This window comes from Vicugna pacos, chromosome 26 (genome assembly GCF_048564905.1).
Source record: "Vicugna pacos chromosome 26, VicPac4, whole genome shotgun sequence".
In the NCBI taxonomy this organism is placed as follows: Eukaryota; Metazoa; Chordata; class Mammalia; order Artiodactyla; family Camelidae; genus Vicugna; species Vicugna pacos.
The window spans coordinates 25,185,042-25,212,439 of NC_133012.1; the positions used below are offsets into that span (position 1 = coordinate 25,185,042).

At 43.7% G+C, this 27,398-nt stretch overlaps 1 protein-coding gene across 3 annotated transcripts in view; it reads left to right on the forward strand.

Moving 5' to 3' along the window:
* ASB5 (ankyrin repeat and SOCS box containing 5) overlaps positions 1-27,398 on the forward strand; it is a 62,250-nt gene that overhangs the window by 6,721 nt on the left and 28,131 nt on the right. For 2 of the 3 annotated variants that reach the window (XM_072950509.1, XM_072950508.1), the window contains one exon: positions 15,988-16,272. In XM_072950509.1, the coding sequence (XP_072806610.1) occupies positions 16,077-16,272 (196 nt within the window). In that variant the 5' untranslated portion in view covers positions 15,988-16,076. Of the gene's footprint in view, positions 1-14,526; positions 14,586-15,987; positions 16,273-27,398 lie in introns of those variants that run through there. The other variant, XM_072950510.1, reaches the window with a different exon arrangement.

Consider the following 27,398-nt stretch of genomic DNA (forward strand, 5'->3'; position numbering starts at 1 on the left):
TAAAGGGAAAATCTGTCATTCTCTGACCACCATGAGGGAGCTGTTCCCATCTGGCTTAAATTCCTGTGCTCTAGGGGTAAAGTACAGGGAGCAGGGTCCCGTGCACTTACCACTGATTATAATTAATAAGGAAACTGTTTCTGATTCAGAACATTTCATGTGTGCAGCCAGAATAAATGAATGGGAATGAATATTAAAAACCCAGCACTCCCTACCCTGCGTAGCCAAAAATGGTACACGAGAAAGACAAAGTGTTTTCCAACCTCATGGCAATAGCTGTGAATTCAGATAACTCAGATCTAGAGGCAGATGGGGCCAGGGCCTCATGTGACAGGTGCAGGCGTGGAGAGAAGATGCCACAGGGGACCAGAAGCAGGGGGTCGTCAGTGCCACTCTGTGGGTGGTCTGAGCAGCATGAAGTAGTGCCTCGTGCCCCACACTGGTTCTGCCACATTCAGATGGGCCAACAGAGCTTCCATGGAGAGAATTGCTGACAGTATTCAAATCTCTCTGGGATATCTCGCTGGAAGCAAGAAATGGCATGAGTGGAAGCCCTTTATTATGCAGCTAAGAGATGTTGTTAAGAACCTACTCTTAAAGGCAGTAAACAGACCTATGGTCTCTGTGCTGGTGAAACCTAGGGGACCTTCTTGCTATTTGCTGCTAGTTGAGAAACTTTGCATTTTATACCAAGCATATGAAGAAAGAGAGAGAGGTGATCTGGTGAAGAGAGATCTCAGAAGCAAACTGTAGTCTTTAATGAAAGGTCCGAAGAGGGAGCTGACCCAATGCCTTAAACACTATCATTGCTGGATTTTACATCTATAGCTGGACAAATGCACTAAACTTACGTACACATTACACATTCGGTAGCACTGGGGCGCTCTGGAAAGTTGGGCATGATCCAAGCATGCTCCTCCATGTACAATTACAGAGTATCTGTACAGAGTGTTTATTTGGGATCCAAAGAAATGCCCTGGGATGAGCAAGAGGGAGTGGGAACAGGTGCTTGCTTTCTAATTTACTGTGTGCTGTTACCAGTCTTCCAAGTAATGTTTTTGGCTGCTTCATGTGTTTACCACTTACGAGTCATTTTGCTGCTCACTTTCATAATGCGTCTTCAGTTGTAGATTAAACCACGTCTGTTCTCAGCAGAGCTGTTTAGATCTCAGAATGAGAAATACCTGTTAGTGTCTGTCATAGTTGCCTAAGTAAAATCAAAATATTTAATGATATCAAATGATTGAAGCCACCTTTTTCGATAATGTAATATGGGAGTAGCTAAATTGACATTTTTATATGTGGTGTCTAGTCAGCCCACACGATGCTTCTGTTCCGTCAGTGCACTATGAGAATTAATAAGATAATGTTTTAAAATTATTTGGAAATGATAACATTATGTATATTTATAATTCTGTTAGCTTACATATATATATATATGTGTATATATATATATATATATATATATATAAAACCTCCAAACCCAATATTTATATATATGTATATATAAGCTAATAGAATTTTTATTGTTAAATATAATAGTATGTTATTAGACCGTTCAAAACATAATTCTCTGGTTAAGCCAACTGTGTTAAAGAGTAGGAGTCTGTTTTATGGGCCTTGAAACACTGGCTTAATATTCCCATTGTGTTTTTTAATATCTGATTGCTGTTGTGCTAAGGAGATTCTGTCTCTTTGGAAGAGTTGCTTTAATGAAGACGTGTTCATTATCTGTTTTATTACTGCCTAAAACAACCATGTTTGGTAACAAAGAAGAGAATCTGCTTTTTTTTTTTAAAAAGGTGAACCATGGCAGGCAAACTCACTATTATTACAGAAAAGATTCTTACAGCACCTCCTACCAGAAATTGTAACAGTTAGTTTCCAAAAATCTGCTTTGGAAGATACTAGCACAACTGATGCCAGTCAGCCTATTTCTGAAAATTCCTTTGCCGAGAGATGAGCTCTAGAAGCAAAGGAAACAGAAAGCCCCAACGCCAGCTTTCTGAGCTCACCTGCCGAGTGTGGTGCCTGCGCGTGACCTCACTGCCTCTGATCCACCGAGGGGTGAGTTATTTGAAGGCCCTGCGGAATTGTAAAAGAAGCATTTCATTAGATTGTCAGTCTAATGTTTTGATCTGAGACACTGTAAATAAATCTCTCAAGCAGCCACCCTCTCCAGTGAGCTCAAATAATCATTTACAGTTTTATTGAGAGAAAGGCTGACTTTGCCAAAAAGCAGGCTAACAGCTGGTCCATTCCTAATTTATTGGTGCAGATTCTCAGATAATCATTATTCATAAGGAACACTCTAAGTCAAGCATCCCCAATTCTTGGTTATTATATTTTTGATTGCGTCAGTGGTCAGTATATATTATTCAGTGGAAAGCTGAGTACATTGGTGATGGAATCAGTAGAGCTTAAACTCCAGTGAGGATTTTGAACTGTTGATGATGGGGGACATCTGTCATTCATGTCTGCTAAATTTTTTTCAGTGCTCTCTCCTTGCAGTGATAGTTCTGCACCTTGTGCATTCTGCCTCCCCAGCACAGAATCCAGAAAACTGCATCTCCCGGCACTGCTTGCAGCCGGGGTACGCACATGTGACTTAGAGTTCACTGATCAGCTCTGGCCTCATGAACCTGTGATTTGACTGCCTACAGAAGAAACAAGGGCCTGACGCCCCGTGTGCAGGCATGGACGCTTGAGTCTGAGGGTGAGCGAAGCTGCGCGGGGAGTCCCTGCGGAGGCTGTGGAGATGGGGTGCTCGCTGGTGGCAGCAGCACCTTCTAGATCGTGGTCTGAGGTCAGAGGAGGCAGCACTCCTTGTTCTCTGGTCACTCACTAATGCTGAGCTTGTGTGACGCTCTTGTGCGGCGGTTGGCATGATTTCAAATCCACCTGTTTATAACAAATGGTTTTTAAGAGTGAAGTGGCTTTCGAGAATGAAGTCAGTGTTTTGATGTAGAAGTGACATTGAGCGTCGGGGTGTCACCGTCCACATTTGTGGCTGCCAGTGAGCGCTCAGTAGCTTGGCTGCCGAGGGTCCCCGCGGGGGGCTCATCGGTAAGCATGGTGAAGCAGCAGCTCTGGCGAGGGGATCTTCAGGTTATAAATGTTCGGAGCTTGTGAGGGCTTCCCGAGCGTTGGGTCTGGGTAGGGCCGCCCTCTGCCGACCCAGACAGCTCTCCAAAGACCTTGGGGCATTAGCTCCTGCCGTGGTGACGGAGGGACTCCTGTACCAGCAGTGGCCCCAGCAGGGAAGACCGTCTGGCCCGCCAGCACCGCTGTGGCCCTTCGGAGCTGCGGGCTCGGCAGCGGGGGGCGTTGCGCTTTTGTGCCGGCGGCCGGCCGGCAGCTCGAGCTGGCCCAGCCGTCTCCCCTGAGAACCAGCTCACAGCAAGGTGCGACTCCCCTGGTCTGGAGCAGTAGTGTAATTAATCTACCAGTGGTTTGGACGTGTTATTTCTTTATTGGTTTATTAAGAGAGATTATCCTGTATCCTATTGGCTTGTTGAATTATTAGAATCCCCGTAGTGAACCTGTGTTAGACAAATTCGTGGCAAAGACAGTCTCCATCTCTCAGCATAATTTGTCCTGAAACAGAACAAATACCTTTTCGAAAATGACATTTCATGGCATTAGACTTACCGTTACGAGTCTGTTTTCTGGAATATCCAGCCATTGTTGACTTCTGAGCCTTTGCGGGTACATAATCATGAGCAAGAACCACGTTCTCTTTTTTGTCCTTTAGTTTACAGTATTTACGCTCAGCTTAGTTACAGAGTGCCAGATGACAGCTCATTGCCGATACTTTATTAAGCAAACACCATGTAGTAATATCTAGGACTGCCACAGGGACTCCATAGTCATCTGTGGCCGTGTTTGAACAGTTGTACCGAGTAGATATTTCTTTGGGGACAATCTTCTAAAATGAGTTCCAGATATTATCTCGCAAGATGTTTAGCCCTGGAGTCTTAGCTCAGTACTTTCCTTTATGCGCTTGTACCCAGGCTTCACAGAGCAGTGTTGAATTCTGTGCCCTGCATTTTCCGCTGCCGCACATCCACGCTTCTGTTGTGCCATCACTTTGATGTTATTCTCTGATGCGTGCCTTTCTCTCACTATCCAATTAGTCACCAGGTTCTGTCAGTTCTGCCCTGGAATGTATCTTGCATTTAACCACGTTTCTCAAGTGTTACTTCATTGCCCTAGTTCCAGCCGTCACCTCGCCTGGATGACTGGGGCAGCGTCCCCACCCGCCCTCTGATTCAGTACGCACCAGCTAACAGCATCCTGCCTCGCCTTGAGTAAAGCCTTTCAGTCATCTTCCATTTAGTTTAGAATAAAACCCTGTGGACTTGTGATCTTGTGTTTTGGTTCTTCAAGAGGAAGTCACGGAGGCAGAGCCCAGCACGCAGGCGGTTTTGCAGGGGGCACCAGGGCAGTTCCCCAGGGGGCTGACAGCTGAGGGCAGGTGCAGGCGGCACTGCCGGCTGGAGAAGAAGAGCTTCAGTTCCCGAGGGGCATGGGGGTCCATCACCGCGTCTGCTGTCCGTGGCCCTGGGACAGTGGCCGGGCCCCTCTTCAGCACCGTCCTGTGCCCGGCCTCCCTCACACACGCTTCAGGCGCAGTGGCCTTCTGTCAGGTCCTGGGAAACCAAATCCTTGACTCCCACAGGCCCCCGAGCCTCCTCCCCTGTGCCTGGCACCCTCTTCACGTGGCCGGCTCTCTGGTCCTTCTGATCCCTGCTTAACGCTCTCCGAAAGGTGTCCCCTGGCTTCCCTGGTTGTGGGTCACCACTGTTACTCTTTGTCACAACACTGCGTTTACTTCTACACTGTACCTGTCAGTCTGTATTTATCTTTTAAATCATTATTATCTGGCTCCTTCACGAGAATACAAGTCCCACGGCAAAAGGGAAGCCTGTTTTGCGCATGCTTGTTTCTCTGACCTCTGACATGGTGTGGGCACTTGAGAAGTGGGTATAAATCTAAAGCACGTGTTTTCCTGTCACGGAAGCTTGGCAGTCCATCAGACTGGTCTGTCAGCCAGGCTGCGTCGTGCGGCAGTAAGAGTGCTAAACCTCAGTGACTCGAAGTGCAGAGGTCATGCTCCCCCTCTGTGTCCCTGCTGGGCACACCTGCTGTCCTCATGCGGGTTCCCAGGCCAGGGGAGGCTTGATGCTCCCGGCTGGGTGTCTGCTGAGGTGGGGAAGGGGGGACGCGGGGGCCTGCGCGTCTGCTCTGCAGGCCTCTGCCCAGAAGAGCAAGTCACGTGTTGGCGCCCGGGTCCCAAGGACGGTGGGCCTTCAGATTAGCTCTTGTCTCCCAGGTGCTGGCCGAGAGCAGCTGACTGTGGGATTCAGTCTGTTCACTGCTGTTAACACAGTTTTGACTTTTGTGATGAAACTGTATTTTTATTTCTGGGCAGTCACATTATGTCTGGCACATCTGGGCATATTACATTAAAGTATTCACGAGAAGCCATTGTGAGGCACAAGGCTAATTGGCGTCACCCCCACTGACACCAAAACCTCCGTGGAAATAAATAAGGAACTTAAGAAAACCTGTTGATGTTTGAGAATCACTCCAAAAGGGGAAAAAATAAAACCTGCTTTAGAAATCGATTTACAAAGTTACTCCAAGAATTCCAGATTATACCTCAAAGCTGTATTGTCAAAATTATTTTTATCATTTGGATTACCATAAAACATAATTTGTGGCATTATTTCTTTAGATACATCAGTTAAGTTTAAGGAATTTGTCTCAAGAATCTTTTCCAAGTTATCATCAACCAACTCTGTGTGTGTTTGTGAACACGTGTGTGTTTTCGTGTGCTGACAGTTGTATAACATGTATTTCAGGGACATTGTAGCAATGATTAACACTAATAGTGTATCAAGCAACTTTAAAGCGATTATTAAAAGGACAAGAATTATTACAGTAACTGTCTGACTAGAAGAGCACAGTGTTGTTGCCATACATTATAATAGCAAGTTAAAGACTGAGCTGTCCCTACTAATGAGTTATTCAGGTACAAGAATGAGAAGATGAAAGAGATGGAGTAAAAACAGAGCTTGATACACAGGTGTGTGTGCACTGGAAAGCACATCTGGTTGAACAAAACTTAAACGATAATTACCTTACAAGGTCACCTTATACAAGGCCTAGAACATAAATCTGACTTGGAAACTTGGCCAGGCGTTGACTGAAGAAACAAATCAGCCTCCACTAAGACTGGACGCATCTTGGCCCAGGTGGACATGAATTGATAAAACGAATTATCATGAGATAAAACTGAAGCAAAAAGCCTCAAGACTTCGGGTATTAAAAATTTCTAAAATGGGATGTCATGAGATATGTATTCCAGTTAAATTCCTGTAGAATAAAGCTGCCCCCTGTTTGACTGTGACCTGATTATGGTGATTCTGGGCTGGCGAGTTATGAGGTTGTATTTTTCTATCTACGTGCAGGTATGAAAGAGAGAAATGGGTCAGTAATTGATAAGGATACTGAGGACTCATAACTGACCAATAAATACCGTTTTAGCAGTCAGAGTCGTCCCAAGAGTTCAAAGGCTGCTCTTTACCTTCTCAACTGCCTTCAAATAATATTTAGTGTTCGTCCTTGCGGGAACAATGGATCACAGTTTGGGCATAATTTCCTTTCAGTGTTTAAGCCTATGAGCCTCCTTTGTTTTAAGACAAGCGTGTGGGTCCATGCGGGCAGAGACTGTCGTGTTGACCACCGTATCCTCATTAACGTGAAGAGGCCCTCAGTGAATGTTTTTTTAATTGAACAGTGAACATCACAGAGATTTGATGGAGTTAGACCAGGATCCTTCTCTAATAATAAAGGGCAACCTTGTCAAAGACTTGTCTCCACCTTATTTCTTTACTTTCAGTGCTACTCAGTCTAGCAGCAGAAACTCAAGTGCGAGGAATCATTTTCATTTTTTTATGTATGTTGTGATTGTTAAACTCCAGGCAACGCCTAGTCTTCTGTTACATGTATTGAGAAAAATGCTTCAAGTATCTTCAATGACCTTTATTTCCAAGGACTTAGCCATAACCACTTGCATGAGTATTATTGGTTTATTGAGTAAGTGACATCTTTACCTTCATTCCCTCATTCTTCTGCTGGAGGATTATGCTTAGAAAGTCAAAATAAGGTTAAGCACAATTCCTCTCCTATTCTACCAATCCTTTAGAGTTTCTAAATGCTCTTAACACTTCGCAGGGACTTGGAGGGGATACCTCTTCTGAACTCCTGATACTTTTCTTTACGTGTAAAGACCCAGCTGACTCTCTCCCCCGCGCTGAGCGACCACTCTGACGTTAAGTGTGGGGAGGAGGACAGTGTGGACACGCTCACCTCCATTCCACAGTCCGCCTCTCAGGAGCTGGCTTCTCACCCGCAGGAGGCCTCTGTGCTGCTCCTCCAGGAGCAGGCTCGTCCCCGCCTCACTGAGCAGTCGGCTTCAGTCCAGAACTGCCAGCAGCTGGGTGGATAAATTTTTCTAATTCTTTCAGTAAATGGATGGGATCCTTCAGCTTAGCCTCTCTGGGTCACCAGGGTGATGTATTGACCCCCTCTTCCTGTTTGTCTTCCTCCTTTGGGAGGGAGAAAAGGTCTTCTTTATTGGACACCCTCAAGCCTTCATCATTTTGTCATGTTGGCCAGGATCACTGAAAAATGAGTTATAAGGAACAAAACCCAACATGGAGTCACCAGAGCCTGGGCCTGGGGCTTGGACTCACCGTGCGGCAGGGTGTGCTGGCCTGACGTCAAGGAAGCCTCACCCTGTGGACGCAGTAGGCACATGATGCCTAAAGCCACGATCCTTTCAGGGGTCCCTGAAAATGCTTTCATCAGCAGTAGTATTCACATTCTGCCAGGGAAGAACTGAAGGCACAGAGAGCTTAACTAACTTGCTGGAGGTCATGCAACTAGCAAGTCAGAGGATCAGGATTCAAATCTAGATAGCCTGGCCTCTCGGGAGGTGTTCGTATCTGAGCAGGGAACACCTCAGCCTGCAGCCCACCCTCAGGTGCCCTGAGAGTAACTAGGCTCGTTCCATATGCCGCAGATGTTCTTTGTCATAAACCTCTGTGCAGAAAATGGGTCAATATTAAATGTGCTTGTTTGAATAGCAAGATCGTTAAACAGAGGAGACTACAAATCAAAGATGGAGAAAACATACACTTTCAATACCTATTTGACCCCAGTGAACGCCTCACTAGTGTTCACTCACTTATTCAGAAAGCGATCTTTCACTTCCTCTGTGTGTGAGTTCCCAGATCCACGTGACAACATGCCAGGGGATGGAAGGCACCATCGTCTTGCTGGTGCCCTCAGCGTTCTTATGGAGTCTGCCTTCCCTTCCCTTGCCATCTGTAAGAGCACCTTGGTTTCAGGGACCTCAGGGTTCATCTACAGATTCATGTTTGTTTCTGCTAAATATCTACCAAGCCCACCACTGCCGTTGGTGATACTGCAGACCAAGGCCAGGGGGGGAGCTCCCCTAAAGGATGCTACGTAGAAAGCTTGAGTGGGATCAAATTGGAGGCAGTTACCTTGAAACAAAATCAAACCAAAATGTACCTGGAAGGAAAAGCTGAGGCTGGAGAATGGTTCCGGCACCGAGTGAGGAAGACAGGAGAGAAGACAAAATGCAGAACGCTGAGGTTGGTGGTCAAGTGAACGAAGCCTTCTCTCGACTTTGGTTCCTTTTACATTCTGGGCACTAGACAAAAGAGCTACACAAGTTGCCTAATCTCAAGAAAATCTACTGTTGAAAACTGGATGCTGTATTTGTGCCAAGTCCGGGCTGAGTCAGCTGATGCTGATACAACACCACGAGAGCAAGCACCTTCTCTGCTCCGCGCCGTCTCCCCGTGCACAGGACCCGCACCCGCGGGATGTGTTGAACTCAGGAGCCCTCCCTTGACCTGCTCAGCCGAGGGGTAGGTTGTGGTTACTTAGTACTGGGAAACTGGAGTTTTATTACTGGAGGGCGAGCTGGTTTGTTATTTTCGAAACAGTGATAAAATCAGAGGCTCACAAATTGAGGGGGTGCTTTTAAAAGGAAGTTAAACAAAATGCAGGGCAGATTCTCATACACTCTTATTACAAGTGTGAGATAGAACCATCATTCTGTTTCATAGGTAAGAAAACAGATCCAGAGATTTAAGAAACTTGCCCACGTTCACAGCTGGACCTGGGTCTCCTGAAGACCTCGCCCTAGCACTTTCTGCTGCCTTCCCCAGTGTCTCCTGGGACGTGCACAATGCCAGCTGCTGGATGCTCCTCCAGGTTTCAGACGGCCACACAGCTTCCGCGGTCTGCACTCCCCTGCTGCACAACTAACTCATTCATGGGCTGGCTTGGGGTCGCGGTCTTACGTAACAAATACAGCCTGCAGTTGCCATTGCCTTATTAGCACTGCAATGACCACATCTTCAGGTAACGTTTTACAGTTCCGGAACCTTAGTTTCTTAAACCAGGAAACACAGATTGCAATGTGATATCAGCTTTACTTCTAAGTCCTGGAGTATCTATTGTCTTCCCTGTTTATTCAAGACTGCTGAGCATCTTTGCCATGGACCTGGGAAAATGAATACAATATTTGAAAACATTTGTGATGAACAAATTTCCTAGGAAGTTAAAGCCCCTCTTGAGATCTTAAAGCAAAAATATATCATTTATTTTATTCAGAGCATTAGTTATGAGTCCCAGTTCTAGAAATGGGTCTGTCTTTTAACACCAGAGGGAGTCAGATTTTTTATATGAGTACCTGTTTATAGTTGGCAGAAGGTACAGTGCTTCTGGAATTTGGACATTTAAGACAAACACAGCAAGTCATAGTGCTTATTATGCAACAGATTCAAATCTAAATAATTTAATGGAAATAATAGAAATCATTACAATATAACTGGTATTTGCTGAGCTTTTATCATGCAGCATAAATGCTGTGTATTATTGCATTTAAACCTGACAACATGTGAAATAGATCCTTCCCTTATGGGGCTCAGAATTAGAGATAAAAATCAGATTTGAAAGAAGAGCAAGCAAGGCAGGACCTATGATGTCAAAGACACTGTGATCCTGGTTTTCTGAGCCAGTTGGCGGCACCTCAGGGCAACTGGCACGTTTCACGTCTTTATTCATGCTGAAGGTGCATCTATAAAAATGCTGATGAGGTGGCCTTGCTGCACTTGAAAGATCACTTGTGAGATTTCAATGCTAATATGGTCCCACGCTTTGGATCCTAAAATTGATGCTATAGTGAAAGATTTTCCTTTAAGTCGTCTTTAAAATAGGTGGTTTGTCAAAATGACGCAGTTACAACAAATTCTTAATCACCAAAGGTTTGGGTGGGGCCGGTTGGCTTCAGCCCAGTGAACTGCACAAGCATTTAGTCAAATACTGTTTATGGCACAAAGGTCCGCTGTGGCTCAGGCTGAGAAGGTGGGAGAACAGTGAGTAAACCAGGCAGCACGAGTGTTTCAGGTCTAAGCCGTGAACAATGGCGTGGAAAGAACTGCAGTGAGAGAGACTCGGGTTGGAGCCCCAGCACTTCCCCCTGAAGAGGTATGATCTTGGGGAAGTGACTTAGCCTTTAAGTCTCTATTTCCTCATCTTGTACAGAAGGGGTGATGACACCTACTTTGAACTGTCTTTATAAGGATTCTAGAAAATATAGATGTCTGGACTTTGCCCCTAAATGTGAGAGAAATACCAATTCAGATTGGTCTAATTAACAGCTAAAAGGAATATATTATTTCATATAACTGTCAAATGCATATGACCCTCAAATCCAGCTGCTTCAGGTGTGGCTAGATCCAGGTGTTCAGATGAAGGTGCCATGACACTACGTTCCCAGAGCTTGTCTGCACTTCCTTTATATTGGCTTCATTCCTAGGCAGGCTGATTCCTTCCCAACAAGGGTGGCGCCTGGCATCTTTGGGGTTAGATCTTGCTGTCTTAACTTCCCCTACCGGGTAAGAGCATCTTTCCCAAAACTCCAGCAGAAGTCCCAGAAATTCCCATCACTGGCCTAGTTTGGTCAAGTGTCCTTTTCTGGAGCCAGGAGATCAGATACCCGGACTGAGGTTGGGTAGATGTGATCCTCGAAATAAAAGCTGGGTTTATAAAAAAAACCCCAAAACTTGTAATAGATGAAATATATAAAACAGTCAGTGCTTGGCACATAGTAGGTGTTAATAAGTATATATTAATTTAAAGATAATACCTATTTTTTAAATCCTCAGATATGTAGAGCTACCAGCTTTCAGCCAAGTTTTCCTGGACTGCACATAAATGACTAGAATCTGTTCAACCTAAAGTAACCTCTAGTCTGGACTGACCACACATGTGAGATTTAATGTGACACAGTTTTTAGGATAGAGGCTGTTCTGAGTTTTGAAGAAAGCCTGCGATTTCCCCCTAAAGAGCCTGGATGAAGTCTAAGTAAACGACAACTTTGTGGATAGTGTTTTACTTTTTTACTCTTCTTTGTGGATTATCATAATGCTAGCAGGAATTGCTCTTTTGTTCCATTGTACTGGCCGTGTGGCTAGGAGCCAAAAGCAAGAATTTACCCCCAAGTAGTGCGGTCACACGGAATACAACAGCTCTCACTCCAGCTTTCCATCTAATGCTGTGAATAATAGTATGATGATTACAGTCTTTATGAGGGTTTATCCTTCATCAGTAAGTAAAGATAATCTAACAGGCGCCTGAGACATCGTACCTCTAGTTCTGCTGGGAAGACGGTACTTCCTGTGACAGCCGCGTGGCCTCACGGGGTCTAAGTCTAGGCCAGGGGTTTTGAGAGTGCCCTACGTGAAGTATCTGCTTCTGTGATGACAGCTTTTGGGTAAGTGTGGATAAACTGATTAATCAGCGTCTACCAAATCTACGGAATGGAGATAAGGCTAAATTCAGCTGTTCATTCCCTTTAAGGATTTCAACTTAAAGTGTAAACATTTCTGTTTAGTTTCGGATTCCTATGTATGTAAACAGGTAAAGCTCCAGTGTGTTCTAACAGTCTAAGAGCTTTATTTGCCCTTATTTTTTCTCACGCGATTTCACAACATTAAAAAACGAGGGTTGTGTTTTCAGTGGTGCTTTAAGCACAACAGTGAGCTGTTATCCAACCATAACAACTTGCATCATTTTTCCGTTCATTTTATTAGCCACCATTGACCTTCGGATTTACGAACAAATGACTTTTCTCAGTTTGTATTCACTGTGCACAAATTCTCCTCAAAAACAAAGTTCTGAGGCTGGGACGATGCCTACCATTGTACTGAACGTTAGCAGCCTTGCTGTTTGAAATGTGTCCCTGTAGTTTTATTGTTTGCAATATTTGGAATAAAAAAAGTCCACTAGAGCCTTTAGATTTCTGCCATAGAGTAAGGGATCACATTTTTTTTAAAAGGAAATGGTTATTTCAATGGTGTCACTCGATTTCCTTTCCATAAAAATATTTATGCTAAGATTTATCAACTGGAAAGCACTAGAAACAGGCACTTTTTATTATGTTCGCTTGGCATTTTTAGTCTAATAACTTGGATCAATACTGTAGCTTGGTCAAAACAGTCTGGCGCCGTAATTTCTGGAAATGAGATTCTTGCATCAGAATTTGAAGACTAAGTAAGTCTCTGAAACACACACACACACACACACACACACACACACACACAATGTCAATCCATGTTGTGCCTGGGATGCTAAAGGAAGCTGAGCAAGAGACTTGAAAGGGGAAGGTTGGGACACCCAGGGGGTGGCCTCATAGAGGAACTTTCAGACACCTGTGTGGTGGAGAGGAGCAGAGACAGAGCATAGAAAGTTGACAAAAGGAGGAAGCCCAGCGGACTTTTTATTTGGCAGTTGCTTCCAGGACCACCCCTGAACACGGATGTCCCGATTCCCACTCCATTATCCTACTAAAATACTCAATTGAAGGTCACCAGTGAGCGTCTCCTGGCCAGACCTAATATCTTTTTCATGTCCTCATTCTTTTTGTTCTTACTCAGCCATTTGACCCTGTTTTGAACACTCAACATGGTTTTTAAGGCACGAACTCTCGACTACCCTGTACTTTGGTCCCTCCATCTGCTTCCTCTCTGCTGCTCTTATGGGAGCTGCTCACCAGCCCTTAGCTTTGAATAATCCAGAAGTGTTAGCCCAGTCACCAGTCCCCTTTCCTTTGTTCCCATGTATCAAACGCAGGATTCCATCTCGTGTGATCATCAGAGCGCGTGTAACTGCCCTAATTTATGTTCTAATTTGGGGACCTGATTAAATACAGATGTCTTCACTGTGTGTGATCCTGTGTGACTCTGCCTCACTCTCCCTCCGAAGGAACAGTCCTTGCTCATTCAGACTGTGAGCGCTTAAAAATAGAAAACATGGGCAGTAACTTGAGCTTGCATTTCAGAGTCAGAACTGTGTTCAAATAGCGCTGTTGCTCAGGTGAGCTTTTACACGTCACTAAAGCTCTCTGAACTCAACTTCCTTCATCTTTAAAACGGGAATAACAGTAATACTCACCCCTCTGACACAGGCCAAGATAGTAAATGAGAAGATTTATGCAAAACATGTAGCATGAAGTAGCTGTAGCGACCTCTCAGTAAATGATTTCTTCCTGTGTTTTTAACTCCTCTCTGATCACTCATTCTAGGAACACAATTGTTGAGCCCCACTTTGGTTTGATGGATTGATTGATTGGTTGATTGACTGACTGACTGAAATTAATAAGATTGGATGTGTTGAGATGTGTGGATAATCAGCCAGATCACTCCACCACATCCTCTCTGCATGGTAAATTATAGAGCTCTTTATCTCAGTCCGTCACTTAAATTACTAATCAGTATTTTATTTTTTAAGAAAATGTGAATGCCAGGGAAATAGGTGCACAGTATTTTTCCTGTCTTTTAAATATGAATGAAGTTATTTATGGTGTTACTTGGATGGGCCTACAATGTGAAAAATACAGCATCTAGTTTATTTGATGACTTCACTTATTATGAGTTATCTTATTTAGCCTTAATTTTTATTTAATGATTAACGGAATTAGAGATGGTAAAAGTTGCCAAAGGAGAGTTTATACTAACCAAGGACACAGGTGGGAATCACAGGACTCACTAAAACAAAGCATGACAGCTTGACACAAAATCCTACCTATTGGACAGCAGTATTTTTCTACTGGTAAAACCACAGAGAGTTAACCTTAGTGCCCCAAAGATAGCAGCCTTATTGAAATAAAAGTGATCCTCAGCCCCCAAGAATCCAGTCCCCTGATGAGCCGATGTGGAGGTAATTATTTATAATAGCACTTGCTGGTAAAGAGGAAGGAGTGAAACCTTAGACGGACACTGAAGCGTGACTTGGGGGGTTATTTCTGATTCTAAAGCTCCGGAGTGGAAGGCGGGGCAAGTGACTCAGAGCATTGTGATGGTGCAGCTGTCCAGGGGCTGCCCCCCAGGGCGTGTTCCCGCATCACGCACGGGGCAGGGGAACCGGAGGGAGATCTTCCTGTAGTCACTGAGCTGACCCCCCCTCACCACTCTCTGGTTCGTTTTCACTGATTCCCAAAGCACGTGTGAAATGGCACGCTGGCCCAGTCGACGGCCGCTTTAGTCTAGTTCTCTGCCTGTGAAAACAAGACCAAGGCCATTTTCATCAAGGGTAGTAACTGTTCTCTAGTATACCAACCTAATCTATTTTTCTGGGAACCACCCAGTCATTAGGGAAAGAAGAAACCTGACCCATTTATTTTGCAGCAGGGCCTTCTTTGTCTTAGGAATGTTTCATGTCAATCAGTGCAACCAGGGGAAGGTCACGGCTTGAAAAGCCCGCAGTGCTTACCAGTACGACCAGTCGTCGCTCTGCTGCTTTATTCCACGAAGAGCCACTTCCGTTTGCTTGTGTCTCTGTTATTATTCGATTTTGGAACTTCTCAGGAGAATTGAGAAGCAGTACAACAATTAACAGGCCCCAAACCTGGTCATAGAAGTGTATAAATAAGCTCCCTGTGTAATGTTCCATTTTGTATTTGGGCATATTGTTCCTCATAATTCACTCTATTTCTCTTCTAAAAATATAGCTTGTTGAAGGATGCCCTTAGAGACAGTTGGATTTCTTTCCTAAACTAAAGCAGATTGGGATTAACAGAGATTATAGGCCTAAGAAGTGTATTGTTTTGCTTCGTTTGGGAGAGTCAAGATGAGACACTGCAGTTTACTTGATAATTCTCTGGATATGCAGCCTCCTCCAGGAAGCCTTTCTGTGTTCTTCTCTACCAGGATTAGGCCCTTCCTCTCTTGCCCTCCCTTGTATTTATCTGTTTGTCTGTTTCCTCCTCTGGACTCTGAGATCCTTTTGGCAGGGACGTCCTTTGTCTCTTCAGCAGCTAGCAAAGTGATTAACACAAAATAAGTGCTTAAAAAGTGTTCCATGGATGAACGAACAGCCTAAGTACTTTATGGCTTTCCAGGCTATCCACTTATAAACTTTTTCCCTGACCACAGTGAAAGCAATATAATTGGCTAATTTGATGAGTGGTCACTAAATCATCAAGTCACAGACTACTTCATGATTTAGCTAGTGGTGGATAAACAGGGCCGTTGTAAAGGCGTGAGCCGATGGACTCAGTTCCACCTTGATGTCTGAACGTCACATTAACACCGTGAACCCCTGACACAAAGGCTCCAAAGCCTTCCTGACAACTAGATACCAAAAACGGAAATCATCCATATATGAATTTCAATACCTGGATTTTGAAACTCAGAGCAGGGAGGCGGGGTGTCATCCTATATGGGCACGGAAAGCCAGGAGTCTTGGGAGCCAGGCACGTGTCGCCTTTGCTTCCCTGGAATATTGTCAGACCAATAGGCGTGTGCGGAGCACTTTCACGGACAGTATAAATATTTTGAGCCGGAGGCATCATTCCCAGCTGATACTCTCTTTCCACAGGACCAGCTGTTCAGGGGCACCCCGGCCTGGAGCCAGGCACACTGGAGACTTGGATCTAGCAACAGGCAGCGGCGGAGTCCTGTGCAGCCATGTCGGTGGTGGAAGAGAGCCGGCCGTTTGCCCAGCAGCTCTCCAACGTCTACTTCACCATCCTATCCCTTTTCTGTTTCAAGCTTTTTGTGAAGATCAGCCTCGCCATCCTCAGTCACTTCTACATAGTGAAAGGCAACCGCAAGGAGGCCGCCCGGATAGCCGCGGAGTTCTACGGAGTAACCCAAGGACAAGGTACGTTTGCGGCCATGCGCTCTCGTTCCCCTTGGCTTCAGAACATTGTGTGTTTCCTTTAGGGACTGCTTCAAAGCGAGGATTTTGTAAACTTCTCATTATAAAAAACATGTAACTCTCTTCACAGCCTCATAGAAAAGAAAATCACTTTGCTGTCTGAATGTCAGGGTCACTAAAATCAAGGTATCATTGCAAAATAGTCTAGTAACATTACTATTAAATATACATTTTTCTGTTGTTAAATGTTTTTAAACTTTTAACGTTTCATTTTCCAAGCCACAGTCTTACAGTTTTCCATTACTGATCGCGCGTCCCTTGTTCTTTAATATACCTGAGTGTTTATGATTTTTAAATCAAATCTTTAGTTATATGTAAAATAGCTGTTGTAAGAGAAGACTTAAAGATTTTATTTGTTTTTCATAATTTTTATTTTACCTGGATTAACCACTTGATTTTAAGATAAAGCACGAGGTGGCAAATATTAAGATTTCTGGCATGTGCTTTCCTGATAGAATTGTTGTTGCTTTGCTTAATTTGTTTAAAAAAAAAGATTATTAAAGGGCAGGAAGGTGAATTAACAAACATTACATGCGTTTGGCCAAGTACAGCCACCCATGTTCCCTAGAAGAAATGGAGTATGAGACCAAATGAGAAACAATCACTTTAACCACAGACTTTAAAGGTTGTAAAACCATTTACATTCTATTGGACTGATATTCTGCATGATAAAAACAATTCTTATGATGGACTTCAAGGTGACATTTTAATTTCTTAGAGTCTTTTAATTGATTTCTGGTTTGAAAATCATCAGGCAAGCATGCACATTTTAGAGCCCCAGATACCTCTGAAGTAACTTAAATTTTCAGAATCAAAGTATACCATCACATAATTAGAAAATATAATTAAAAAAAAAAGAAGAATGCTTGGAATAGAAAGCTTGCCTTCTTACAATCTGTTTTTCTGAATTTATTTGATTTGTGGAATAATTTATTTTGAAATCTAGCCGAGTCTGTAGGCACATGGGAAGGTGAGTAAAGGCAGAAAATATTTTGTGGCATGTGAAGGAAGGCTGTTCTTACAAAGTGGGGCATTTATGTACTCATTCAGAGGGAGGAAAATCCATTTGCCAGGATGAAAGTCTCACGAGGAAGAGGGGACCTAGAGGAAACAGGCAGCATTTAATCCCTCACCCCCCAGCGCTGCTTCAGAACACGCATAACTATTTCAACGTGGCGTATACTGTGCTGGTGAATGGAGTATTCTGCTTAAAAAAAAAAAAAGCAAACATAGGAAACTAGACTTTAAAACAAAACCTGTATTTTTAGATATAAGACTTAATTGGGTATCTGATCATAAGGTGACAAAGTTGACTGTCGGGCAGCCGACAGCTCATGACTTCATACTCAGATCTGCTCTAGGTGTTATGAGAATTGCCATACATAAAAACTGAAATACCGGCTAAAAATGCACATTTTTGTGTGTGTGGATCGACAAGGGTTTTAGAGGACGCAGTGAGAGCTCCTTGTGTACTTATTTACAAATCAAAAGGAACAAGTGTCCCCTCTTTGGCCTGATCTCAGTGTGCTCATGTTGGGAAGTCACCAGAACAAGTGAAATGGCTCCGTGTTCCTGTCTCCTTCCATGCGTGTGTGTTAGGATGGAGTGGAGCTGAGGGCTGTGTCCCAGAAGGGGGAGAAAGAAGTCCACACTCACGAACAGAAAATGCTTTTCCTAGGAATCCACATGGGGAACATGGAGTTTTCAAATGTTTGTCTTTTGTTGTTTTTTCGTATCTATTTAATAAAATTCTCCGAATATCTTGCATGAATCTATATACTAAACAGTGCAGTATGTTATTACAGTTTTTATTCCATGTAAGCATAGTTAGTCTCCAATTTTATTTTAATATTAGGAGGACAATCAGGAACCTTACAAACCTTCTTGATCTACCTCTAAGAATTAATACTTCTTTGCCCTGGAAATTATTACTTTCTCTGTTTTAACATAGCCTTTTCTTTTACTTACTACAATTAGACTATTTTTATTTTGTTTATGTTTTTGTAATTAACTAATCGGGCTTAATTATCTTTGTTTAATCTAGCAATTTCCTCCTTCCTAGAAAAGATTATCACCTTCATTCCACTTTGAATTAGGTTTCTCTTTCCTACTTTTAAGACTTAGCCAGATTGTTCCCCAACATTTCTGATGTGGAGTTGCCAAATTCCATGAAATACGAGATGATGTGTGTATTTTCATGTCTTTCCTAATCACAGAAGACCCCGCTGACAGCATTCTGGACGCCCTCCCCGTGAGCAGCAGTGCTCTGTCATGAAATAGAAGGACCCCTGTCTTCCCAGATACTGTTGCAAATCAGCTCATCCTATTAGACAAATGTAGGGTGATCTTCTTTAATGCATTTTCCAGTCAGGCTCGAGACCAGGGTATGATCACACAGCCAGAATTCTGAAAGGCTAAATGGTAACTAAAGTCACTTATGATTGTTTCCTTCTTGATCCCTGTGCGATTCCAATAAACCTTAGAGATCTGCCCTTTCATCTTTTTATCAACTCCACCGTCCTGTTGACAGACTTGTCGGGCTTTTCTGTGTGGCTGCGTCCTGTGTTGTTCTTGCTGTTAAGTACCCTGAGTGCACTCTCTGCCTCACAGAGATCTAGCCTGTTTTTAAAGCTAGCACTGTACTTCGAGACTGACAGTGAGACTAACAGGAGCTGAAAGGCATGTTCAACCGTGATATCAGACAGTCTGGAGAGCAAGTGAGGATGTGGGGGAGAACACTGATTTTTGAAATCACTGAAGGGCCTGGAAGAAACTATATGCAACTAATATCCCAAGGACACTTGAAGAGGCAGCTCCCTTCTTCTGCTAAAAATAATACATTTTAAGTTCTGTCTTAGGCTCTGAGGACAGTTCAGTGGTTTTACCCACAAGGTCAGCGCTAAGCACCTGTTTTTTAAGTATCCCTGGTATTGAAGCACTGAAGAAACAAGATATAAAAAAGGGGCAAAATGACTTATTCCCAAGTACAGGTAGTTTTACTCCAATTGAGGAGATGGTTTATCTGCACGTCAGAATTACTTCCCAGCTACGCTAGATGGCAAGTGAGTCTGAAGAGCAGGAAGGTCAGTTTCAGACGTGGGGCCTTCCTAGCTGTTTCCACAGAGGAGGCGGATCTTGAGTTGACCTCAGGAACGCGCAGAGGCAGGAATCAGGGGTGCACACACATACTAGGAGACAGTAGATGTGACTGGAGTCAAAGGTTTTTGCAGTAGAATAATGATGATAAATTGGGCACAGATATGAAAGCATTTGAAAAGCAGGCTAAGAAGTTCAAACTTAACTTTGAAGGCAGTAAGAGTCACTGAGAGTGTTTTGGTCTGAGTGAAGGTGGGAAAATGGGAAAAGACACCTAGAAAACGCTGATTTCAGATCAGTTTGTACAGTAGTGGTCTTTGGAGTTGGGCAGTGGGACAGGTTTGAAGTAGGTAGACCAGTTAGTCCCCCTGCCATAAGGCGGTAAGGAGGACCTAGATTTGTTTGGAGGTGGTAATGTGGATAGAGAAGAAAGAGTGACAACAAAAAATAAATGAAAAGAGGAAGAAAAAAAAAGAATAAGGAATCTGATGATACCTTTAAATAGCATTGGCAGAGAAAGTAGATGTTATCTTAGGGTCTCCCAGAATTAGACATTCACGCATCTAAAGGGAAAGTGTGCCAGTCAGAAGAAAGATTTATTAGCCATGGGGGCGAATCTGCAGTTCCCAGGCAATGCCACCCCAGAGAGGGTGGTCTTCAGCTCCTTGTTGAGTCTGGTGGGTCTCCCATCCCTCGTGTGAAATGTCGGGGTGAATCAGGAAGTAGTAGAACTAGAATCTGAATCTTGGTCTTACATTTGACTTATTTCGTGTTTATTCCCTTTGTTCCACCTTTTCATCACCACGTAACCTTCTGGGTATGACTTGGCCCTCCATCTACATCTGTCCACAGAAAGAGAATGTGCTGGCTCACCCCAGCAGTGTTTCAGTCCATCTGACATTTATGGTCCTTGTTGTAAATTAATATGTTTGCATCTTGACATCACTCTTTAGTGTTCTGTGCTCTTGGAGTTGTAAGTCCACCTCTGAGATGTGACTTTGCTCCAGCTTTGCTGACAGATCAAGTTTCCAAGCCTGCAGGGCCATGGACCAAATTTTAGACGGTGGAAAATTCATGGAGGTAATGTCTCTATGAGGCCACTTGAAAAACAACCTTGTGACACTCAGCCTCTTTGGGTACCCCTTTCATGGCTGAGGCTTTATATAGAATGTGTGTAGAATCATCTGGTAGAATATTTGTGCTTGTGATTTCATAAATTTGGTTTTAGGGTTGCAATTAAGCATGCTTTTTTCTCTGGACGGTCTATTGTTGACACTTGGAAATAGGATACAGGGTAAACGTGCACCGCGAGTCAGATGGCGAAAAGACTTGTCATTCCGGAGAATAGGGCAACCTGGGCAGGAAGAGCAGCTCGAGGGTTATATGCTGTACTACTCTTTCTCCATCTGTAAAGTCCGTCCCAGGTTTAAAAACAACTTCAGGAACTGACCCCCACAGCGGATGCCAGCGAGGGCAGCAGCCGTGTCTGTTATGCACATTCCCAGGGAACAGCTTGTTTCCTGGGACTTTTGGTGCTGTTGCATTTATTGTGTGCGAGCTTAGTTATGGTGGGAACATTTCTCAGAATCTCAGCCATGAAAAATTTCGAGCCAACCTGCAGGATGACTTCTTTCACGGTGCTTATTGTATAAAGGTATAAAAATACCTCGGAGATGTGAGAGTTCGGGGACACATTTTCTGTGCTTCGGTGGAAGAACACCACTTAGGAATAACTGGACTCAACAGAGCTGCTCCTCTGGGGCAAAAGACGTGACGTTATTATCAGAAGTGCCACCAAAACAAATTTGAAGAGACTTTGATTTTGCCCACGTTCCCCTATTTTTCAGAAATGCCAGAGCACTTTTTTGGGAAGAGACCATTATAATACTGTCAATTAAAACAGGAATCTGGGAACAGAGTTTACAAGTTTACAAAAGACTTTGTCATATTTTAATGTATTACTATCGTTCCTCTTCCTCTGTTTGGAGAAATGCATGACTTTTGGGGATGAAAGAACTTGGCATGGCTCGTGATAGCTTAGGAGGGATCCGTCTCCCTGGGAATACCCGTCCCGTGCCTTTTACCTGTGGACGTAACTTCTAAGTCAAAGGCACTGCACGAGGCATCAAGGATAAAATACACAGGCAAACCGCAGTTCCTCTCCTGAAGGCTAGTGGGAGAGACAGCGGGAGAACCAAGCAATTTAAGCACGGTGAGTGTGATGTTAACGAAGGTAGAGAAGGTGCTCTGGGAGCACAGAGGAGAGAGTGCAGAGAGCAGAGGTGTTCTGCCTGGGGCACATCAGTGGAATGAAAGCTGTGCTAACCTCGTGCTTCCTCTCTCGTGATCACGCACATGTCCTTAGTCGTCATGCTGGAAAGCTTCCCACTCCCCGTTGTCACTCCCTGTTCATTTTTTCATCTCTCAACCTATTATTATTATTTCTAACTCATATATCTCCTGCCTAAATCTTTCCCTGAAGGCCCAAGAGTTTTATTGCGAAAAGAATTTATTTTTTAGGAAAGAACAGGTATGCTCATTGCTTGTCCACTAAGCCTTTTGAAAAATGACAAGCACTTTAGTGAACAATTTCAAAATGAATTTTGTAGCTAAGTGACATAGTTACAGTCAACTCTGAAATTTGTGTATAATGAGGATGGTTAAAGAGTGAAAACTGGATCTCGACCTTCTGCTTTCCAACTTGCTATTAGATGATGGTAAATTATTCAAACAAGCTACTTTTCTTATTAATGGATGTAAACGACACAGTTTTGAATGTAGTTCAATTCAGTAAATACCTGGATACCTGCTCTGTCCCTGGCACAACATTAGGTGCTGCATGTACATAGAGGCATGCGTACAGGTGTGTGTGGGCGTCCGTATGTGTGTGCACCACATGCAGTATATGACTTGCTGTTTGAGTGACAGGAGTCTTGGATCAGTGGAGCCAAACCTCGCACATGGAAAACAAGCAAGCAACAAGTAGAAACTCATAAGGTTTCTGAACTGAACACAGCTAAGTTCTGCAGCCAGTGTTCTCTAAGGAAGTCCGTTGAGGGTATCAGGCCTTTCCTAGAGAAGGTGGAGCTTAAGGTAAAACCTCAAAAGCAGAATATATCTGGTTCTGTACAAGCGCAGATGAAACCAAGCTGAGTGTAAAGGAAGAAAGAACGTTTAGATGTGGAACTGAACAAGCCTGGTTCATCGGGGGCAAAGGTTGAAGTCTAAGTGTTCCATAGGGAGACAGAGGTGGGTGGTTGTTGCCAAAGTAAAAAACAAATGCACGTGTCCTCAAATCGTACATCCAAAAGTACGTAGTTCTCTTAAGAGGTTCCTGATGCCTTTACTGGATTCAGCCTACAAGAAACAGTCAGTAGCTAATGACGGAACTCACCACCACCACGAGTATTTTACAAAACCCTGGGTGTCACGAGTCAACGTGTCATTACGTGTCAAGCACCTCTGGACACTGAGTCAGCAGCACGTATACTCAGGGTGACTCCATGGCAGTTCTGTGGACTCCTGCTCCCATCTCAGCACGTTAAGCTCACTTTCTAACTTGAGGAAGAAAGAGGAAAGTTTATCCCCAGTTTCAGACAGACTGTGTCATTGAAAGCAGGTGGAGTATTTAGAACACCTCTTCCTCTGGAACCACTCCCAAATCAGTTTAAAATAGAAAGAAACAGGAAGGAAGAAAGAAAGAAAGAAAAGAAAGAAGGGAAGGAAGGAAGGAAGGTAGAGTGGAAGGATTTTGGCATTTCTTTTTTACCAGCTGCATAAAGAACAAATCATTCATTCTTCCCAGCCTTCTCTCAGCAATGCTACAAAGGAGACCATTGGCTTTTTAAACTGAAAATGCCCCAAGAATATCAGGTCAGGAAAGGAGAGGCTTAAGGAGGCATAAATTGTTCAATTGTTAGCACTTCCAGGTGGCCTTGTGATTAAACAAGTCCATTCTGTGAAGTCTAGGTTGAAGAGGACATATATTTAGAATCATCTCTTTTCTCAATCCTGTAATTCTTCAGTGATTACTGTGGGACAAGGTTTTTAAAATCCGTCCTCTAAGTAGATTAGGAGTTTTCTAGAAGAGTCTCAGGGACTGAGGGGCTGGAGCAGTGTGAGGGAGCACGTTCCCCTGGCCCCCTTCCCCTTCCTGGACAGAGCAGCTCTACTTTCATAAATCTCCAGACGTTGGAATTCAAGAGCAATTTTTTTTAAAGAAAAAGGTAAAATAATATTTAAAACTTAACTGTCTCACTTTATTTAAAATATTAAGTGAGTTACACACATCTTTATAGAACCTCACCACCCTATAAAAGGAGTCATAACTGAATATCCATTCAGCATTCTTTCCTAGGGATTAGAACAACAGTACACATTTTGGGCCCATCAGGAACGGGCAGAACTATGTCAAACGGCACGAAGGCATCCTCTCTCCATCAGAGCAGCCAAAATTTCCATGTCCCCGTTACCTGCTGAGCAAAATAGAAACATTCAGAAATACGTAAACTCTTTCCAAAAGGCTTATAGTCTTAAACTATGGGCAGAGTACAAAACAAACTGAAACTCAACACCGAGATGCCATTGATGTTCTTAAATAGAAACACCAGCTCAGCCCGTTGTCAAGTGTGCAGCTTGATTGAAGTGAAAACTGACGGCGATGCAATTAAAGTGAAGGCCAGCGCGCCGAACGTGCGGGGCAGGGGGCCCGCCGCCCGCGTGCTGCGGGGCGCGCGCCGCTCCCGCAGAGGCCTCGGCTCCGGGGAGCCCGCCGCAGCGGCCCGGCCGCTTGGACGAACACGGCGAAGGCTGATGAGCCACTTCCGTCCTCCAGACCCTGCCTCCTTCACCAGAGAAACGGTGCTCACGTCGTCCGTCGAGTGAGGGTCCTAAGTCATGTGCAGAATGAAAGGATGCACCGAACGATTTCTGAATTGGAAAGCTGTGTGTCTTATTTGAGCCTAATTCCGGGATGGCGAATTAGGAAAAGGAGAAAGTGCTGGCACTTTCAGGGCTCAAATACATAGAACCGCAGATCTGCTGAGTCCAGGAAGAGACTGAATACTTGCTCATGGTGACTTCCAAGAGCTCAGAGAAAGGGAACTAAGTGAAAGTTTGAGCGTCTCTCTCTCTCTCTCTCTGCTCCTGAAGTTATGATGATTTACTCATCTAGTAAAATCTAGTATAGGAGTTCAGTGTTATAGTTACTTACCATTACTCAGAGCCATCGGCAAAACAAGACTGGTTTGAGTTGGAGAAACTCTCTCTCATATAGTGAATATTAAGTCCTAAAACAATCCTTGCCTATCTAATTAGTGTGACATTTCAGGAATGTGAAAAAAAAGGGACATCTGTTTAAGGAAGCTCTATATTTAGGGCCCACTGGAAGTATAGAAAAGACTTTAAAAATAATTTTTGTTTATGAAAGTTAATTGGATTCAATGATTGAGATTCTTAGAATCATTTAAAACTTTTACAAGGCACACACGTGACCACAAACCCATTTCTACAGCAGTATAATGAATATTTTGATTATTTTTTTTAAAAAGAAGATTTTTTAAAACATAGAGTATTTAATTAGAAGGAAAAAAGAAGTTTATAATTACCTAAAGCTTGTGAAGCAAACTTGGCTTTTGCCAAATACTTGGGTACTGAATTGTAACAGGACTATAGGGAAAAACTGCTGTTATTCTAGAAAAGGAGATTGTAATTTACTGAGTGAAAAGTCACTCTGTCTTTAAAATAACTGCCAATGGTGTATAGAAAAACAATGTCTTGGATACCAAAGAAACTCAGCAAATATTTGTGGAATGAATAGAAGGCATTTGCAAAATCACATTGCAGAGAACACAGTGATTTAGCCGCACGTAAACTCTTCCACCGTGGTACTTTCGAGATGTGTGATCTTAGGAAAGTTGTTTAAAGTCTGTAGCCCTCAGTTTCTTCATCAGTAAAATGGACATAGTGATATTTATTTCAGAGTGTCAGTGTAAATTTTATATGAGATGTATTTATCACTTAAACCACATTCCACCGTGTCTGGCTCCATAAATCTTCACTCTTTATATTGTACTTCTTAAAAATTTCAGAAATAGTGCCAAAAGTCCCACAATTTAGTAACACAGAGAAGCGTCAATAAGAAAAGATGGTGAAGATATCATAAATTATGTTTGCTGAACAGTTGCTGTGCGCCTGTAATAATACTCGGGCAAGCAGATGTTCTGCCCCAGAATTGTGTGAGCACTTCAGGCAGATGGCTGCAGATCTGGCGTGGTTGGTTTTGTTGATATGTCAGCTTGAGAATAACAAACCGGAGCTCTCTGAAAGGTGAAGTACGTTGTCAGCTTTTCTCAGTAACTGAAAGCGTAGAATTTCAGCCCAGATCCCACTGGCTCCTGAGATTTTTCTCTCCACCCGTTGCCTCTCCCACTCCTGTCTTTCCCACGGTGTGAACAGGGGTGAAGGCAAAATCAGGCCTCATCAGGTCTCTGTGCTGTCCAAGGGGTTTGTCTGCTGGCCCTTTCCAAACAATTTTAACTCTTTAGAAAGCATTTAATACGCAAAATTTCCCCACAGTACAAGCAGCAGTCAGTTCACTTTGTGCCTCTAAGACTCAAGATACTCTTGTTATTCAGACATTTTCTCTGACAGGCTTCATGAAAGAAGCAAGACATCCTGAGCGATCGTGGGATCGGGCAAAGTGGGGCAGAAGGCCTGGCTAGGAGGGGAGGCCCTGGGGAGGGTGCTGTGGCAGAAGGGCTAGTTCACAGCGGGCAGTCCTACATGACTTGCGGGCATTTTTTCTCCCATCTGATTACTCTGCCAAAGTGACTCCTCCAGGCAGAAATTCTTTGGACAGAAATGCTTCCCTGGGCAGACCTGGTCAAATATCTGGTTATGAGTATACTGCAGAAAACCCAGCTTTTCCTGGGAGGGCTGTGTGATGAGTGTGTCATGGCTGTTACAATGACGTGAAGCAGCGTGCTTCCGGGGGCTCTTCTATGGGGGTTCCACCGGCGGAGTTAAAGTCCTTAACCTCCAGCATCACAAAGCACCAGATATTAACCCCCACTGCCAAACTGTCCTTCTTGCCCTCTTATTTTTTTACTCTTAATCCCTGGCAGCTGAAAAGGGAAGACAAAAAACAATGCTGACAGCATTCACAGTAAAGAGCTGAGTCAGCCTGTTCGGGGATTTGGCTTTTTTCCTTTATTTTCTCTGCTCTTTTCTGCCAGCTGGTCTCTCCGGGAAGCAAGCAAAACATCGTTTTTCACTGCACATATCTTACAAAAATTTCTTTTTCTTAAGAGGAAAGAGAAAAATAAACTTGAAAATAAAAAAAAAGCAGAGTATATCTGAGAGTAGGATGCAGAATTATGTCATAGAATCACTGGATAACCTCAGACTCTACCAGGATTTTAAGTTATCTGGGGACCTAGGCACAGGATCGCAGACTAGCCCCCCAGGAGCTTCCAAGCACACATGCTTTTTTATCAGGTCACTTCAAGGACTATCTGAAAGGTGACTTAGCCTCTGCTGAGAAAATAATAAATCACAAATAATGATTTTGTCTCCTCTCTTCAAAATGAGACCATTAAACTGAACATAGTACCGTTGGGGGACAAAGTGATGGTCCAGCAATGGGAATATTAAGGCTGTTAGTTGCCGAGTCTCGGGGGCTGAGCTTCCCTCCGACAGTGTCCATGACCGGGGCTGAATGTCAGCCCAAGTCAGGTTGTACTGCTGAAAGCGTGGCAGGAATGTGATGATGGACAGAGAACTTTCTCAACTCTTGGAATGTCTTAAAGCAACTTCACAAAGTGGAGAGTAGCATTTCTGAGCAACACCCAGTACGTGACACCCGCCCCACTCCTGATTTTCAGAAGGTAGCTCAGTCTAGCCTGGTCTTCAATAGACGCTTAAAGGAGTAAGGCTGCCGGCACAAGAGTAGCAACTCGTTTTATGAGATGATA